The sequence below is a fragment of the Eurosta solidaginis genome, chromosome 5, assembly GCF_040869045.1.
Source record: "Eurosta solidaginis isolate ZX-2024a chromosome 5, ASM4086904v1, whole genome shotgun sequence".
In the NCBI taxonomy this organism is placed as follows: domain Eukaryota; kingdom Metazoa; phylum Arthropoda; class Insecta; order Diptera; family Tephritidae; genus Eurosta; species Eurosta solidaginis.
The window spans coordinates 270,509,490-270,529,755 of NC_090323.1; the positions used below are offsets into that span (position 1 = coordinate 270,509,490).

The 20,266-nt window shown below is 34.7% G+C and overlaps 1 protein-coding gene across 23 annotated transcripts in view; it reads left to right on the plus strand.

The window, feature by feature from the left end:
- Nucleotides 1-20,266, plus strand: part of LOC137253508 (dynein axonemal assembly factor 11) — a 43,927-nt gene that overhangs the window by 12,882 nt on the left and 10,779 nt on the right. For all 23 annotated transcript variants that reach the window (XM_067790541.1, XM_067790549.1, XM_067790554.1 and 20 more), the window contains one exon: nucleotides 5,287-5,352. In XM_067790541.1, coding sequence (XP_067646642.1) covers nucleotides 5,287-5,352 — 66 coding nt within the window. The remainder of the gene's footprint in view (nucleotides 1-5,286; nucleotides 5,353-20,266) is intronic.

The following is a 20,266-nucleotide window of genomic DNA, read 5'->3' on the forward strand; positions in this document are numbered from 1 at the left end:
GTGTGTGCATCACGGGAGCCATGCGCACATGCCCCACAACAGCGCTGGAAGTTATCCTCGATCTAACCCCGCTGCATATATCGATAGAGCAGTCAGCCAAGCGAGCCCTCCTTAATATCGTCAAGGAGGGCTCGGGCAAAGGTAAAGTCATATCGTCCCGGAACATGGAGGAATTGAGAGAGAAGATCCCAATCTCTCAACTCCCGAGGGATGACATCCTCAGGCAGATAGTATATGAGAAAAGATATAAAGTAGAACTGGGAGACAAGGGTACGTGGGAAGAAAACAGAATTGAGAGCATTCGGCAGCTAAACAGTATAGTATGGTATACCGATGGCTCGAAGACCCCAGAGGGGATTGGATCTGGAGTCGTTGGATATCAATACCCCTGGGAGCATACCCAAGCATTTTTCAAGCGGAGGTATTCGCCATAAGCCAGTGCGCGGACCTGAACCTTCAGCGGAAATACTCCAATGAGAAAGTTGCCATACTCAGTGACAGCTAGGCCGCCCTTAAGGCCATCTCGGCATTTGAAATAAAATCAGCACTAGTCCTTGAGTGCGTGGAAAAGCTGAATCAGCTAGGAGCACACAATGAACTACTGCTGGCCTGGGTTCCTGGCCACAGGGGACTCGAGGGAAACGAGCAGGCGGACAGCCTGGCCAGAGTAGCAGCAAAGATACGACCTATTGGTCCTGAGCCATTCCTGCCAGTAGGCCCACAGGAAATTAGGGGGCATCTATTAGCAGAAGAAAAGGAAAAGAGGGAAGAACACTGGCGTAATATGCCAGGCCTGAGACAATCTAAGCTACTGTTAGGGGTTTACTGCACAACTCAATACAGGGCATTTATAGGCCTCTCGAAAAATAACCTAAGAATTCTAACAGCTATTCTTACAGGACACTGTAGAATGAACAGCCACATGCAAAAGCTGGGTATAATATCGAACAACACATGCCGATTTTGTGATTGATCAGCGGAGACGGCGGACCATATCCTCCTGGAGTGTGATGCAATCTCAAGACGTAGAGCTAAGTTTATGGGCTTACCATGGCCAGAGCATTCTCACATCAAATCCCTCAAGCCAGGTGAACTGCTAGGGTTCATCAGTGATGTCGGCTTGGATGAGGTGTTGTGAAGCAGATGAGGGCACAATAGACCAATGGTCGCAGTGCGATCCTCAATTAATTATCTATCTATCTATCTATGGCTTTAAAAGTTTTCTAGACGAATTAAATGAAAAAGGGCGGAGTTACGCCCATTTTGAAATTTTCTTTTATCTTTGTATTTTGTTGCACCATATCATTACTGGAGTCGAATGTTTACTTTGACATAATTTACTTTTATACTGTAAATATATTAAATTTTTTGTTAAAATTTGACTAAAAAAATTTTTTTGTTTAAAGTGGGCGTGTTCGTCATCCGATTTCGCTAATTTTTAGCTAAAATTTAGCACATATATAGTAATAGGAGTAACGTGCCTACCAAATTTCATCATGATATCTTCAACGACTGCCAAATTACAGCTTGCAAAACTTTTAAGTTACCTTCTTTTAAAAGTGGGCGGTGCCACGCACTTTGTCCATAATTTTTCTAATTTTCTAGTTTGCGTCATAAGGTCAACGCACCTACCAAGTTTCATCGCTTTATCCGTCTTTGGTAACGAATTATCGCACTTTTTCGGTTTTTCGAAATTTTCGATATCGAAAAAGTGGCCGTGGTTGTAGTCCGATTTCGTTCATTTTAAATATCGATCTGAGATGAGCACCCAGGAACTTACATACCAAATTTCATCAACATACCTCAAAATTTACTCAAGTTATCGTGTTTATAGACGGACGGATGGACATGGCTAAATGAATTCTTGTTTCACCCAGATCGTTTTGATATAAAGAAGTCTATATCTATCTCGATTAGTTTATGCCGTTACGGATTGCCGTTATGCGAACAAAGTTAATATACTCTGTGAGCCCTGCTCAGCTGAGTATAAAAATAGAGACATGAATTTCGATACAAAATAATAAATTATGGACTCTTTTGTAATTCGATACCGATATATCTTAAAATCCTATTTCGATAATTCTTACTTCAACTTCAAGAGTATGACAAAGTTGGAAAATGTTGGAGCCTGGTCTTCATGCTCTGTATCTGCGTGTTCCTGCAGCTTTCAGTATATTAGCTTTTTTTCTACTGGGCTGCCTACACCAAATACTTTCCTGAAAGCCTCCCAATGTCCATATGTGGGAGTTATCTTCGTGAGTAAAGCACTCGACTAGTATCCCGAACGAGCCTGTCCGAAAATCACTGGAGAAAAAAGTTCCATTTCATTTTTGTTTTTTTTTTTTCAAATCATTAACTGTTACCAAGGTAAACGACTCTTGGGCGCTAGTCAAACGTTGCTTTGGCCAGTGTGTATTGGTGCATTGTCAGGTTGGTTACCTACGTTCATTAAATCATTCTCATTGAACTTGCCCTTTTTATTTGTAAGACATATGTAACTTTCTTCACAAACTCACAACGTACGCCCTCACTATCTTGTTTAACTGTCTTTAGAAGCGCACATGAATCCACTTCTTTTAGTTTCATTCCGACCCCAAAGGGGGCCATCTACATTGCATGCGTTTTTGTTTTTATTGTTAAATATTTTTCGTCTTCTGTTTCTGGTTCAAATAATTTTCCCACATTTTTGCTCTTCAAAATTAATTGTACCGAAAGTTAGTGCCAACCGAAAAGCGTTTTCCACTTAACCCGCTAACGCTTTTCCAAGCATGACACACTCATTTAGTCAAACTTCCATGAATACTTGCTTAAGTACATAAGTGCCATATATTAATATGTATGTATATCTATGGTTTATATAGACTACATACTCATGAACATTTTTGTACTTATTCTTCTAAACGCTCAAAAATGTACATACGCATTAGGGCGGGTCGATTTAAAAATCGCTCATTGCTCTGTGAAAATCGTATTCTAGGGATCAAAATAAGAAACTTTGCCGAAGGAACCATACCTCTAAAACGAATTCTGATGTCCCCCCCTTTGGGTCGAACTTTTGGGTAGGGGCAATTTCAATTCTACCTGCTGTGGCTTGTGGTGGCTTAAAAAAAACAACACAAGCAATTTTACGATCTGCAATTGTGTCACGGTTGAATAAAAAAACCCACACAACTATGTTTACGACATGCAAATGCATCACAGTGATGGCTTGGTTTTAAAACGCTAATTTCTAATAATTTTTTTAATTTCTTTTCTATTACTAAGTTAAATTCATTTTTTCATTTACATATGTTCTGACTAAATAAATTTCTAAAGAGAAAAATAAACTCCAAAAAGAAAAAACATAGGCATTTCAAAGTGGGATTTTTCAAAATTTGCCCCTACGCCCAAGGGGGGGGGGATATCAGAATTCGTTTTAGAGGTATGGTTCCTTCGGCAAAGTTTCTTATTTTGATCCCTAGAATACGATTTTCACAGAGCAATGGGCGATTTTTTTGCCTCCCCACAAATCGACCCGGCCTAATACGCATATAAAACTGGTTTATCAGTGAAGTTTCCATCAGAATGCGCTTGCGCCTTTGCTACTCTGTGATTGAAGTGCATTCGTGGGCTCAAAAAGCTTTCTTTGTTATACTCAGCGTGCTTTGCACACATAGTATATTAACTTTGGTTGGATAACGGTTGGTTGTACAGGTATTAAGGAATCGAGATAGATATAGACTTCCATATATCAAAATCATCAGTGTCGAAAAAAAAAACTGATTGAGCCATGTCCGTCCGTCCGGCTGTCCGTTAACACGATAACTTGAGTGAATATTGGTACACGAGCTTATATGAACCCAGAATAGATTGGTATTGAAAATAAGCGCAATAGGATGATAACCACGCCCACTTTTTATATATATAACATTTTGGAAAACACAAAAAACCTGATTATTTAGTAAATAATACACCTAAAATGTTGAAATTTGACGTGCTGACTGATATTGAGACTCTTGATAAGAATTTGAAAAAATTTTTAAAATGGGCGTGGCACCGACCACTGGTGATAAAATCAATTTTACAAATGTTATATGTCATAAATCAAAAATCGTTAAACCTATCGTAACTAAATTCGGCAGAGAGGTTTCCTTTACTATAAGGAATGCTTTGAAGAAAAATTAACGAAATCGGTTAAGGACCACGCCCACTTTTATATAAAAGATTTTTAAAAGGGTCTTGGACGAATAAAATAAGCTATATCTTAGCGAAAAAGGGCTTTGTATCAATACAATTTTACTTTTTAAATTGAATTATAACATTAAATTGGAAAACACAAAAATTTTTGAAAATGGTTATGGCGCCGCCCCTTTTATGACTAAGCAATTTTCTATGTTTCGAGAGTCATAACTCGAAGAAAAATTAACGGATCGTAATAAACTTGGGCACACAAATTTTCCCTATAGCAGAAAATATTTCTAGTAAAAATGGACGGGATTAGTTAAAGACCACGGCAACTTTTTTATGAAAGATTTTTAAAAGGCTCGTAGACTAGAATAATAAGCTATAACTTAGCAAAAAATAGTTTTGAATCAATGACATTTCACGCATCAAGTTTTATTGTAAGAGGAAGTGGGGAGAGAATTTTTTTAAACGTAATTTTAAAAGTAATTTATCTGAAATGAAATGTACAATTAAAGTTCACGCTGAGTATATAATGTTCGATTACACCCGAACTTAGACATCTTTACTTGTTTTTAATCGCTTTTGTTTTGTTTGAATGACGCACAAAATCGTTTATAACTTTTCGAAAAACTCAACGGCGGTTTCCCTTTCATCTTTGGAAAATACTACATAGTTTTAATACTTTTTCGCTTCATAGATCTCTACAGCATTGGCATTGGTTTGAAAAACAGTTCCTTCAAACCAAAACTTTCCATTATCGAATTAAAAGTTTATCAGAAATTTTAAACCATATTTGCAATATTTTAGTAATCAATCGAAATTTCAGATTTGTACTATTTATTTCAAACACATTTTTTTTTTTAACTAAACAATCAAATAAATAATAAATTCAAGCAAAGATATAAATCGTTAAATTGAATTGAAGTTGTGTATTTTGGTTGTTAAAAAATATTAAAGCATACTTATCTTTTGAGTTGTTTTTTTTCAGTACAAATTAATGCTCCCTCTACCTTTGTACATTGTCTTCGTGTATTTCTTCATATAAAAAAAAAAACTTCATGACAAGCAAAATGAATCATATCAAGTTTTTAATTAAAAGCTTTTTTTTATTTCTATTTACAGGGGAAGTGATCTCAGCGATGTCTCCATAATTAAAAGAATGCGTGGTGTGGAGGTTTTGGCTTTAAGGTATGTTAAACACAGCGTAGAATAAATAAACATGTTTTGAACGAATGAAATGAATGATAATAAAGTATTCCACTTTTTGAAAAACTGTTCAAATAGCTAAAGGCAGAAAGTTAATAACGATAAATAACAGATTTAGCCGAGCGTAGCGTATAGCGCATTCCACCTTCGAAGAGAACTAATTTTCGATTCGAGCTACGCATTATGGGTAACGAAAACCATGGGTCTCATTTGCTCAGGCCCGATCTCTACAGTTAAATCCACTTTTCTACAGAAGCAAAATACCCAGCTTATATATAGAAAATCGATTCCGAGGCAATTGTCGCTTTTTATGCGATGATACCCAATGTTCCTCGTAGCCAAAGTTTGATGGCAATTGCTCAAAAAATGGTGTTCGAAAGACCACTGTGAATAAAAAAGGAAATGTCGCCTTAAAGTATGCAAAAATTTTCCATGTTCAGTTTAGTTCGCATCTCCTTTGCAAATGGACATTGCTTCTTATGTTGGTTTAGTGCATATCTAATCAGTAGTACACATTTGTTGGAAATACGACCAATTCGAGGATGATTTGAAAATATGTTGCTTATTTTTATTCCACCTAGCTTTTAAAATTTTCTCGGAAAGGGTTTTCTATTCTAATATGCGCACAACGATTGTAGGCTTTTTTTCAAACAACATTTTTTAGCTTTGTTTTATATTCTAATGCAGATTTTTGGACTTTTACCGAGGAACGTGACCATTTTTGAACCAGATAACCATTTTTTTTGTTAAATGATTGACATATTAGCCGCATCGAAATCGTCTATAGATATCATTGTAAATTCATACAAGTGAAAAATCCTTCTTTTACTCCATTGCCACACCTATCTGTCAAATAATTTCAGACAGGGAGAACGGCTGTCATGAATGGCCAAAGATTGGAAGAAGGGTTTGTTTTTGCTCGCGGTTAATAAATTAAAGTGCCATGAATTGCCCATTCATATTTCAAACGAACTTTTCTTTTAAATGAGTCTACGGAAAATGAAACTACAAATTAATATTGATTTTTAAAATCTAGTTAATAAAGAAAATATGAGCATCCAGTTAAACAAGTATTTTAAAATATTGTAACGGATTTAGTGAAAATCCGCTTATTTGCAACCTTCTACTAACGTTCGTATCGCTAAACTGTTGAATAAATAACTCCAATATTCAATAATGCAAAATGGTCTTTATTAGACTACTGTGAAAATACTTCACAACAACACTTATACTTCGCAACTGATAGCGTGCTTAAATCAAACTGATTGCTCATGCCTCAGCTGGTGCTGCGTTTATACTCTTCGGCTTCCTAGTTCGCATATTTCTAGACGTTTCTCCTTCTAGAATTTAATAGTTCGCTGAAGATTGCATACTTTTGTGAGTATCTCAGAAATATGCATGTGTATGTGTGAGAACTACTTTGCTGATGATTGCATACTTTTGTGAGTATCTCTCCTCTGCTGCATGTACATATGTGTAGACATAATGATTGATTTGTTTATGTAGATACAAGTGACTGCTTAGTATCGGCTTAGAGATAATATTATCCCTTAGTGTTGCTAATATTCGTCACAATATGTAAGTAGCGCAATGTACCAATCGTCTAGAAATATGTTTGGTAAACAATATTGACCGAATCATTTAATAAATCGAACAACGATTCAACAGCTGATCCAGCTGTTTACTATTGTGAATGTTTTTTTCAAACATTCGCCACTTGTATCAATTCACAATGACAAATATTTTATCGGAACCGCAGCCCAAACCACTTTTCGGTTCAATAAATTTTCGATAGAACATAATTAGCAAAAACTGGCTCGAGGTCATGTCTATTAAAAAACGCAAACTTTTTATTTTTTCCTTCGGAGATCGTCTTCAGGGGATATATGAGTTCAGATATGATTTCTATCCTCAACCGCTTAGTTAGCCGTGCAATTCAGTTCAAAATTGCAGTTCAAAATTTTATTTATTCTTTCAGTCCTACAAGTATATATTTATGGGATTTCTCATTCGTATCATTAATCTTAGCTGATTAAAAAAGCCAAGGAATTTCTGCTACGTATTGTGTACGTATATACCCTATAGGAAAATATCTAGTTTTGCACTGACACTGATGCCAATAGGGTACCCGTACGCCCCGACAAGACCACAGCGGGTTAGGGGGTCAGAATATACCAACGGTAGGTATGGGTATGTCTGTCGTAAGAGGCGACTAAAATACCAGATTCAAGGGGCTGTCTAGCGCCCCCTTCAGGTTGCCAGCGCAATATATAGCTTCTCCAAACCCAATTGTCAACCTCACCTATCCGCGGCGAATCTTGTTTCACTAACAGACGAGGTTTTGGCGACCTCAAGCTCCTCATGGAACTTGGGGTGGGGAGGGAGGGATGGCCTGAAGGTTTAATGTGGCCATATAAATCGTTGCCGAGATGGTCGGGCTAGCACCTTAATGGTGCTGTGTTACAGAAGCGTACCGGATCTATATCCGGCAAAGGACCATCACATCGATAACACTCCCCAAAGCCTTCGGGGAGTAACCTTATCGCTACAACAACAACAACAACAACGCCCCGACAAGCAGTTTGAATCACATGAGCTTTTACGCCATCGACTCAAAAACGATTTCACTTAACATCGTTTACGTTCCAAAAGCGTAGCAATCGTAAAAGCAGATGAGTTTTACATACATACATATGCTCGGAAAATATAAAATTTTCGAAATTTTTGCCATACTTGTATACGAAGGTTTGTGACGTGATACGGCATAGGGGTTATATCAGTTGGAAGATATGCGGTAGGAAACATGTTGATCGACCAGCTACACGTGGGTCACTTATCTAAAACATTGGTCATGGCTGAATGTGGCATATCTTTGACCCAATATTGTGAAAAGTATGCAAACAGTCCTATTTTTAGGAAATTTTCCGAAATAACTTATTCTACAAAATAAATAAACAAAAATTAGAAAACTTTCGGGAAGAACTCTTCCCTCAAAGCGTAGCGTAATTTATATAGGAAAACTATTCTGTATTAAGGAACTTTTCCATAGGACTAGAAAGAAGTTAGTAAAGCGATATGACGAAAAGTGTCGATAAAGAAAGCGTTTTTGTATCGAGAAAGTAAGTAATTCGCTAGAATATTTTGAAAAGCTAGAATTGCATTCAAGATTCAAATATGTGAGAAATATGTGAACAACAGCCAAGCACGATTTTTGTGAGGCAGAGAGTGAAACCATAGCTAATATCTTGCCAGAGCTGCGTTAATTGGGGCACCACAAGACCGTCAAGCAAATGACTTCGTGTCCCATAAATAACAGGGCGAAAGTGTTTGATTGCATGATAATAGAGTACAAACTCTTTAATATACATATAAAATTAAATCTCTGTTTGAGCGTAGCACCACAATATCGTTTTTATTCATGTTCAGGGTATTAAAAACTTATTGAAAGAATGGGAAATTCAAAACGTTTACCTCATTCGTCTAACATATGTTATATATATCTTATGTCGGATCGACTGCGAGTAAGTTTCCTGGCGTAACATACTCTCTCGGAAATCATGATTTGCATATGATGCCAGATTCTGGAGATGCGATTAAAACGCCTAAGGGGAATTGGTGATTTCTCTTTAATTGGGTATAATTAATTTTTAAGTGTTCTTTATTGTCTTCACCTGTATCAGATATTTTTTTCCAATATGATATATGCAAACCTTGTGCCCTACTTTTGCTCTTGTAAGTTTGCTAATTAAAATGCGAAATAAAGAATTTTCCTTTTAAGTAACATGATTTAGTTAAGCTTGCAAGGTTTGTGTACGCAAATAATGTCATCTCCATTAAAATGTGAACATAAGAAGTGGTGACAAGCTAAAACTTAGGCAATAAAGTAATATGGCATACATATTAGACTGGGTCGATTTATTAACCGATATCGCGCCATCGATTTTTCGATAGGATTTGGGTTCAGGAAAAAAAAGTTCCACAACACATACCAAAAAAAATAATTTTCGATCCTGCGAAATTTCATTCAATGTCATGAAAAAACCTTAAAAATCAAAGTCGGAAAAAGTCAAAAAAATTAAATTTCGCAGGCTCCAAAATAATTTTTTGGGTATGCGTAGTGGAACTTTTTTCCTGAGCCCAAATGCTATCGAAAAATCGATGGCACTTTCGTCCGTACAAATCGACCCACCCTAATACATAATCCATATTTGCTATGCACTTACTTATGCAGCATGTGTGAGTAACTATTTATGTAAATAAAATATGTACAAAGTATAAAAAAATAAAAAATAATTATAAAAACTGCAACTGAGTTCGAGTGCAATAAATCGGGTACAACACTACATATGAACCGAAGTAGGAAACCTTGAATAATTAGTAAAATATCTCTCACACTTTGTCTTAGCCATCGATGGATTCGGTATTTGTATCTAGAACTGGAGTAGATTTCAATAGATAATAATATCTTTGTAATTAGATACAGGGTTAGTCGATCTAGGCCCGGGTTTTCAATAGTTGGTTAAGCTAAGCTTAAACTTAGTTTGCTTAAACTTTAGTCAAATTTAAACTCCAGCTAAACTACTGAGCAGTTTTTCAGTCAGAGTTTAAGGCCGCCTTTGGGGTAGGTTTTTTTGTACGGCAACATTGGTTTTTTATTATCTATATAACAGCTTCTAATGCTTGTTGGGTATATTCGACTACTATTTAACTAGAGTTTAAACCTCCAGATCGGCCGCTTAAACTCAGCTTAAACTTCAGTTAAAGTAGACTGAAAAACTGCAAAATAAGATTAAGCGTAGTTTAACTGACAAACTGAGCTGAACTTGTACTGAAAAACCTTGCCTTATTTAGGTTACAATTAAGAATAACAGTCTGTCTGTGGCTAAACTTGTAGTGCTTTATGAATCAGAGATCGAATATTTCATCAAACCACACTAAATTACGCAACGAACTTGCTTAGCAATTGAATGATCATATTTCCTCAATGACAACGAGCATCGGATACATGGTACCCAAGCATTTAAAAAGAATGCTTCAAAATAATGCTTCAGATGAATGCTTTTTGAACTGATTTCCTATTTAGCATCACCATAAAAGGGCGTGCAGTTGTCTACGCCAAATGGATGCAGTGTTAATATCGAAAATCAAAAATCAATTTGATTGTCAAGGCCGTATTTTGCGTTATGCGAGTTACTCTATCTAGATTTTCGTATGTTGTGTGCGCTTAGTCTCGAATTTTTATATTGATTTCTGTATGTACATATATACATATGTGCTCACTACATTGCTGCCAAACCAACTATTAGTTGTAAGCTACCTCACAAATATTGAGCTAAATGTCTTTTCTCTATATAAGAAACTCGCATTTTTACGATACGGATGCCCTATGAAATATCTTTTTTCGGATGGCAAAATGCGACTCTAAAACTAGTTCGAATGACACCACAAATTCTAGTTCAATAGTGATAAGTTTAAAAATCTTGAATACCGCCGTGGCTCGAGTTCTGTAGGGAGGTTCCATGAGAAAGTGAACCTTGGTGCGGAGATATTTTTTCTTATAAAACTGGAGACAGTATGTGTACAAATGCTGCAAAAACTTCCAATCAACCTAAAAATACTACTCTTGGGGCCGTTTTCCGATGTCAGCTTTGTTTGTTTGTATTTATAGGGAAGATAAATTGTAAAGTTCACATGCGAAAACTGCCCTTAAAGTGCTGATTTAACAATTTCAATTAGGTTGAAATAGTTTATTTTGAAAAAAGCTGTCAAACAATTTTTGATTTCCCACTCGAGTTATTAATAAGAAAAATAACTACCTTAACTTATCTTTATTTAATGAAGCTGATTTAAGTGCCAAAAAATGTAAACCCAATATTCTTATTATTAGATGTATGGAGTAGTATTAGCTTTGTCCTACCCGTGACAAAAAAATTCGAAAGTTTTAATTCTAAATATTGCAAGTCGTTCTCTTAATCTCTGAATTAGCGGAGCTTCTCTTCCAAATTCGGTCGTGCTCCTTTTAGTTTTTCCTGCAAATTGGCGGGACGGGACCTACTTGTTTAATGCCGACTCCGACCGGCAACTGCAAGGCGGACGAGTTTTCACTGAGAAGCTTTCCATGACAGAAATACACTGGTCCGGCAAGCCCGCCTAGAAAAATTTTCTTCTAATTGAAAAAACTTGTTGCTAAAATTTTGATGTTGCTTTGCCCGTGGCGTGAACCCAGGATCTTCGGTCTGGTAGGCGGAGCGCGCTACCATCACACCACGGCGGCCGCTCGTCGTCGTTCTTTTATTTCATTTTTATTATACAATGCTAGAGCTCGCTTAAAATAAATCCACCAATTCAGCTTTGACTTCTTCGAAGTTGTTGAGGAATTATTCAACAATGAAGTATGACCCACCCATGACCAGTACGCAGAAACAGTTGTTAGAAATGAGTAGGCATTGCTAATATGCCCTACAATCCTTATAGAGATAGAAACTAATTACGTACAGTATACATTTTTATCAAAATAAGTAGGTTTCTTCATGGCCCTGAATCTAAGTAAACGCCTTAGAGAGTGAAAATTCTTGAAATTTTCCGTAACTTTAATTTATTTATCCCATGAAATGATTCCTTGAGTTGAACCACATTTTGAACCTTTTAAATAGATTTTTTATTATTAATAGGTTCATCAAAGGCTTTTAATTCGAGCATGTCCCACCCGTGAAACTTATATTTGATATTATAGCAATATAATCATTTAAGAAAAATTACTTTCCTTTACGTTATTGGATTCCCCAAAAGTTCGTTTATCTAAAAACATTTAAACAAGCTACTCTCATATAGTATTTGCAAAGTTTTTATAATATATAACTTCACTAATGGATACGTATTTTTTCAGTCCTACACGTAACACTTATAAAACTTATAATTAGTTGCATATAATGATAGAATGTTGAGTGCCTTAACCTATGTATTAGAAACAGAAATTCGCAGCTCATTAAATATTGCCTACAATTGTCTCATCCGTAACGAAGGCACATCCCTGTAGTGTAATTGACTAACTTTTTTAACGTATTTCATGATCGATATACTGGTGAATGGATAACTAAAATGATTTTGGTATGCAGTAGCCACTGTTTATCGATATTCGTTAAAATTTGATCAGCAATTGTTGGTATATTATAGAAGATGATTTTAAGATTGTGAACGTCATTGGCTGGAATTCCATTATTCTAGTTGTTCACATTACTCATTAATTGTACAGTCTAGAAAGATAGTTTTAATCATTTTAATGCACTCGAATTTCCGTAGTAAAGGAAATAAGTGCACGGTTCAAAATTTGAGTTTACATTTTAAAACAATTATCAGTTTAAACCAATTTTTCAAACTATTTTATACTTAATTGATAACCTTTCAATTTACTGGTGTGTTTTTAATTTTATTCGAAAAACACAAAAACAATTTTTTGAATCTTATCTAGTAAGTTTTCCGGAGGAATGGGAATAGCCCTTTTTATTATATTACCTTCACTAGTATATCTTTATGTACATATGTAACTCTTTTATACCAAATAATAAAAAAATTTTACGCATTCGTAGCAGTACCCGTTTTTCAGTTGGTACGGACAGTTTTGGGTGTGATTTGTGGGCTTTTAAAAAACAACGTGCTTATCTAAATGTCAAAGCAAATTTAGTTAGGTCATATAACGCTCAAACTTTTAATCATGTGGCGATATATTCCTGGCTTAAAATGTTCTGTTTTGAATTTATTACGTTCTTATATTAAATGAGTGATGTTCATGGGAACATGTTTTATGTATTGACAAACTAATAAATATGTAGAGCTGATCAATAATAAACAATAATGCAAATCATATAAATTGCTACATGCGCATCTTAAATCTCCTGCGATAAAACACGAAATCATTTAGTAGGGGACGAACTAGATTACATTTTCTTTTTAAACGAGTTGCGCTAATATAAATAATGTTTAAGGACATAAGACTTGTATAAGAAATAACTTAAGAGCCCGATAATACCTCTATGTAAAATTTCTCAAGCATATTCTTAATTTGTATCGTCAATGAAACATCCCTTGTTGCCTTATTATTTTCAGAGTTAGCCAACTCAAGTGTGAAGCAAATAGAAGGTCGGTCTATTAATTGGGCTTGAAGTTCGTTTTTTAAGGCATTTTTTAACTTACAACCACATATGATATATACATAGTCTATACAATTCATACATTTGGAATGTTCCATCGTCACGCGTGAGACAATTGTAGGCAATAATTCATCGTTTTTGAAGCATTTCTATAAAACCAGCTGGGGACTTCAGATTCTAACAGAAAGGTTGAGACATTCCGAATAAATCAGTACTGTTATGTAAAAAAAAACTCATAATATCTTAGTATATATGCAAACTGAGATAAGTTTTACAATTGTCACGGGTGGGACAAACAACACGCTATCCATTAGTGAAGTTTTATATTATAAAAACTTTGCGAATATATGAAAGTAGCTTGTTTTGTTTGAACAATTTAATATATATTGTAACGAATTTACTTGCAAATCCTCTTAATAGCACCCCTCTGCTAAGTTCGAATTACTAAACTGTTGAATAAATGACTCCAATATTTAATAATGCAAAATGGCCTTTATTCAAGTACTTCACAATAACACTCAAACTTTGCAACGAATAGCTTGCTTAATAACCAAACTGATTGATAGCTCAAACGAAACTCTACTATTCAAAATAATACTGCTCTTGCTCGCTAGCTAGCGTCTTAATCGAAATCTCAAATCAAACTGAATTCCAGCGCCTCTACAATTGCCGCCTTTTATACTCTTTGATTTCAACGTTCGCATCTTCTAGGCGCTTCCAGAATCTACTAGTCCAGCAGCTCTCAAACTTCTCAGCTGTAACTACAATTGCACGATTTTATAGTTTTTTTCTCATTGCATACTTTCAGGAATATTTCAGATATATGCATGTGTTTGTGCATTGACTCTCCGCTGCTCGTATACGTACATGGTACATATGTGTTGACGCAATTATTGTTTCGTTTATGTAGATACATAATGATTGAATTATTGATGTGAATTCGCGTCACTGCTTAGCATCGGCTTAAAGATAGCAGCACCCCTTAGTTTTGCTAATACTCGTAACAATATGTACGAACATTTGTGGAATCCAATAGCGTAAAATTAAGTAATTTTCCTTAAATTATTTTATTGCTATAATGTGAAATATAAATGTCACGGGTGGGACAGCATTTGTGAAGGGAGGGACATGTTCCAATTAAAAACCTTAAATAAACTTACTAATAGTAAATAAGCTATTTCGAAGGTTCAAAATATGGTTCAGGTCATGGACATGGGCTAAATAAATTGAAGTTACGCACAATTTTAAGAATTTTCACTCTCTAATACTTTGACTCAGATTCAACGGCCATGAAAAAAACCTACTTCATAGATGTCGTATTTTGATAAAAATTTCTACTGGACGTAATTAGTTTCTATCTCTATCAGGATGATATTGAAATCAACTTTATTAAATAAAGATGAGTTCCGGTAGTTATTTTTCTTATTAAACACTCGAATGGCAAATCTCAAATTGTTTGACAAGGTTTTTCAAAACACGCCGCTTCAACCTAATTGAAAAGTTAAATCGGCACTTTGCTTTTATAGAAAAAAAGGTATTAAAAATAAATTTAAAGACTCATTTTAATATTTTTAGGTTGATTGAAGTTTTTTATATTATTAGTATCCACACTTTCTTCAGTTTTATAAGAAAATTTATCTCCGCACCAAGGTTGACTTTCTTATGGAACCTCCCATTTGTGGAAATGGCTATGTAGGTGTGTTAGAATAATATTTAGAGGAAATTCTCAATAGTTTTCTAGCTTTGAAACAGCTCATCGAGCACAAGCTTATGCATTAACTTGAATCGCTTTGCTGTTTATTTTTTGCCCAGAACGTGATTACGAAAACCCACGCACACTGAAGTATACATGCAACAACAAATGCTCGTACGAATAAACTTTGAGAATTGTATAAAAATGGTAATTAATCGAAATCCATGTGCACTTAGAAAAAAAAACTAGAAAACGCGAATAAAAACTTTGCTATTATTTGTTGGCTTTTGTGGTCTAAACAATGTGCAAATATGGCTAGAAGGCATCCAACGCATAAAGCAATAATGCTCATATAGTTTGTTAAGAAAAGCGTAGGCGTCAAACCGGGGTTTTTAGCTATCGCAGTCAAATGTTGATTCGTTTTTTTTTTAATTTTGTGATAGGCTGATTATAAGTAAATATACAAATAGATATTGTGACGAATATTAGCATCACTAAGTTGCTACTAAATAAATGCGCAACAACAATAAAGCAGCCACTCTTATGTAGAAGGCGACGAAGAGATACATATTTCACACACACAAATATGAAGTCATCAGCCGAAGTAGTTACTCTCACATACACACGCATATGACTATGAGAAACGCATAAACTACAAATATACATGTATATAGATGGTAAGCAAGCAGGAGATACAACAGTTCTAGAAGGTGAAACATCTAGACCTTTGGAGAAATATGCGGACGAGGCAACAGAGAGTATAAAAGCAGCGCAAGCTGAGGAATTACTAATCAGTTTGATTTAAACACGCTATTAGTTGCGAAGTGAAGTATAATTGTGAAGTATAATTGTACTACTCCCAAATTAGTATAATAAAGACCATTTTGCAATACAGAATATTGAAGTTATTTATTCGACAGTTCAGCGATTCGAAAGTTAGCAGAAGGTTTCAAATAAGCGGAATTTCCCTAAATTCGTTACAATATGTATGCTTGTCTCCAGCAATGGCTTACGTTCAATCCGATATATCTGATAATTCCACAAAAGTCTTATACCATAGTATTAAAATCTTCAAGTCTAGCTCGCTTTGGCAAGTTAGTTAAAATCAATAGCATGATTCCTCTCCAAAACAAAAGAATAGGAGTTGATAAAAAAAATGTTTATAAATTAAAAACAACAACCACAAAAACAACTATAATGCATTACTTACAATAAGGTTTTATATAGAATTTTTTTGTATGTACAAAGAGAAAGCAAGCGAAAGCATATTTAAATGTCTCGTGTGTCATCAATGAAACATATCGTCAGTTTCCTTATATGAATGTCTCATCGCTTAGTGAAATAACTTCTATGCGATATATGTATATCAAAAAACTATCATGGCCAAAGTTTTTAGCGGACAATTTTGAGTCGGACAGCGTATACATGAAAATTTTAAAATCAAATGAAAATTTTTTAAGTAGGTTTTGCAGGCTCGAAAATTATTTTTTTGGGTATGTTTAGTGGAACCTTTTTTCCTGAGCCCAAAACCCTTGATAAATCGATGGCGCGATATGGGTTAACTTTCGTCCATGCAAATCAACCCAGCTTAATGTACATACATACATACACACATACATAAGTGCACATGAATACATAATTTAACACTTGAACTTTAATCATATTCGTTAATCTTTCTTATTCAACGTCTAATAATTTTATGCTTTTATATTTAAGTGGTTTAAGAGAAATTTTAGGGAATTTATTAAATTGGACTTTTGTCATGGCCTTTTTAAAATCAATTAAAAGTCAGCGCTACCCTACAGAAATAAAACTATCTATTGCTAAACCAAGCTTAGTAGAGGCTGTCTAATTTAAAGAAATTTCCAAAAAAAAAAACTCACTTTTAGTTAACTACTTTGTACTCTTTACTTTAATTTTTAAAATAATTTTAATTGAGTTTTCGTGTTAATTTAAAATTTTGAATAACTTCAAAAAAAGAAAATTCTAGTTAGTTGGAAAATATCTAAACTCAAAAATAAACAAAAATAAATTTGTATACTTAAAATCAAAATAAAAGATTTTTTAAATATCAACTTGAATGTTGATATAGTAATAAGGAGTATTATATACAAATGGTAGTCCTTGCAGATTTATGGCCTCATATTCTAAGCCTTTTGGCAAATTTAAATGAATCTTATATAAGCTATTGATTTTTTGGTGGGTTGAAATATCTTAAGCTGTTTTTAATACAAGTCGCGAAAGAATCTACATATTTTTCATATCTACCTACTTTAGAGGACATGCCCGGAAATCGAAATCAGCACAATTAGTTTGGAAAGTAACTTTACTACACATTATAAGCTGTTATCAATAGAAATATAAAAAAACAACTAAGGAAGGTTAAGTTCGGGTGTAACCGAACATTACATACTCAGTTGAGAGCTATGGTGACATAAGGGAAAATAACCATGTAGGAAAATGAACCGAGGGTAACCCTGGAATGTGTTTGAATGACATGTGTATCAAATGAAAGGTATTAAAGAGTATTTTATGAGGGAGTGGGTCATAGTTCTATAGGTGGACGCCATTTAGGGATATCGCCATAAAGGTGGACCAGGGGTGACTCTAGAATGCGTTTGCACAATATGGGTATCAAATTAAAGGTATTAATGAGGGTTTTAAAAGGGAGTGATGGTAGTTATATATGTGAAGGCCAAATGTGGACCAGGGTGACCCAGAACATCATCTGTTGGATACCGTTAATTTATTTATATATGTAATACCACGAACAGTATTCCTGCCAGGATTTCAATGGTTTTATATTTCGCCCTGCAGAATTTTTTCATTTTCGTCTACTTAATATGGTAGGTGTCACACCCATTTTACAATGTTTTTTCTAAAGTTATATTTTGCGTCAATAAACCAGTCCAATTACGATGTTTCATCCTTTTTTCGTATTTGGTATAGAATTATGGCATTTTTTTTTTCATTTTTCATAATTTTCGATATCGAAAAAGTGGGCGTGGTCATAGGCGGATTTCGGCCATTTTTTATACCAATGAAAATGAGTTCAGATAAGTACGTGAACTGAGTTTAGTAAAGATATATCGATTTTTGCTCAAGTTATCGTGTTAACGGCCGAGCGGAAGGACAGACGGTCGACTGTTTATAAAAACTGGGCGTGGCTTCAACCGATTTTGCCCTTTTTCACAGAAAAAAGTTATCGTCCTAGAATCTAAGCCCCTACCAAATTTCACAAGGATTGGTAAATTTTTCTTCGACTTATGGCATTAAAAGTATCATTGACAAATTAAATGAAAAAGGGCGGAGCCACGCCCATTTTTTCTATTTTGTTGCACCATGTCATTACTGGACTTGAATGTTGACATAAATTTACTTATATACTGTAAATATGTTAAATTTTTTGTTAAAATTTGACTTAAACATTTTTTTTTAAGTGGGCGTGGTCGTTCTCCGATTTTGCTAATTTTTATTAGGCATACATATAGTAATAGGAGTAACGTTCCTGCCAAATTCCATCATGATATCTTCAACGACTGCCAAATTACAGCTTGCAAAAGTTTTAAATTACCTTCTTTTAAAAGTGGGCGGTGCCACGCCCATTGTCCAAAATTTTAATAATTTTCTATTCTGCGTCATAAGTCCAACTCACCTACTAAGTTTCATCGCTTTATCCGTCTTTGGTAATGTTTTATCGGACATGGTGCAATCAAATTTTTTTTCGATCCAGATGATTTTGATATATGGAAGGCTATATCTATCTCGATTCCTTTATACCTGTACAACCAACCGTTAATCAAAGTTAATATACTCTGTGAGCTCTGCTAAACTGAGTATAAAAAAATTAAATATTAAAACATAGTGCATTTTGAAAGTCATCGCTTTTTTTGGAGTAGTTTTCGATTCGGGTGTGGATTTTTCAAATAAAAAGGTTCGCCTCGCTACTAGATTGAAGGAAGGTCAGTGACTATGGGCTTTGCCTAACAAACCAATTTTTTTTTGTTATGACCACATGAAATGCACATATATTCCTATATTGAAAAATCCACCGACTTTTTGAAAAAACAAAAAAAAAAAACAAAAAATGTTCTGAACAATTGTGGCAGAGAAATAAGAAATTTGTAGTAAATGTCCATCGGTGTAAATCGTGTGATATAATACACCAAAGGTCTTTGGTTCAACTTACGGGCAAAGTAATATCAAACAATGGAAACAAGTTCTTTCAATTAGGAAAACGTTTTCTAGCTGGGGTCACCCCCTGGCATTTGTTTGGCAACCACTACGAGCGAATTTCTGCCATGAAAAGTTTTTCAGTGAAAATTCATCTGGCTTGCCGTTGTGAGTCGGCATAATGCAAGGAGGTTCCGTACTGCTAATTTCTAGGATTCATTAATTATAAGCAAATTGGAAGAGAAGCTCGGCCATAATCTCTTCGGTAGTAAATCGCTTTAAGTTTTTTTAGTGGTGTTATCCATTTATTTAAAAACTTTTTTGGAATTTCTAAAAATTATAACAGCGTGGTGCGTCATATGAGAACAATAACACTGGACCACGAATTTCAACTTTTTCTCTTTACCAGAAACGCCGTTATGAAATTCGTATGTAAAATCACCCCCTGATTTCGAAAATTGAGTTCATTTTTGATTCTATGGTACGGTTTTTGAGATATTTGCAATTTCCCGTTATTCGAAAAAAACAAAAAGATGGCTCCCTTTAATTACGTATATCTCACGAACGGGTAAAGCAATTGCAAAAAGGTTTACAGAATCGGAAAGACGATAAAATCATACATAGTTTTTGCTCAACCAGACAGTTTTCGAGACATTAGCTTATCATTTCAGATTTTTGTTTTTTTATGAAAAAATATGAAAAAAATTACTTTTTGCGAGGGCAACATTCCAAAACCACGACTTTTAATCCAGATATTTTTTCTTTACGTAAAGCTCTGTTTAATTGGAAAAAAGATAAGCTATCATCGAATAAAATCGATGCAAAACTACGTAAGTTATAAGCGAGATATACGTAATTAAAAGGAGCCATCTTTTTGGTTTTT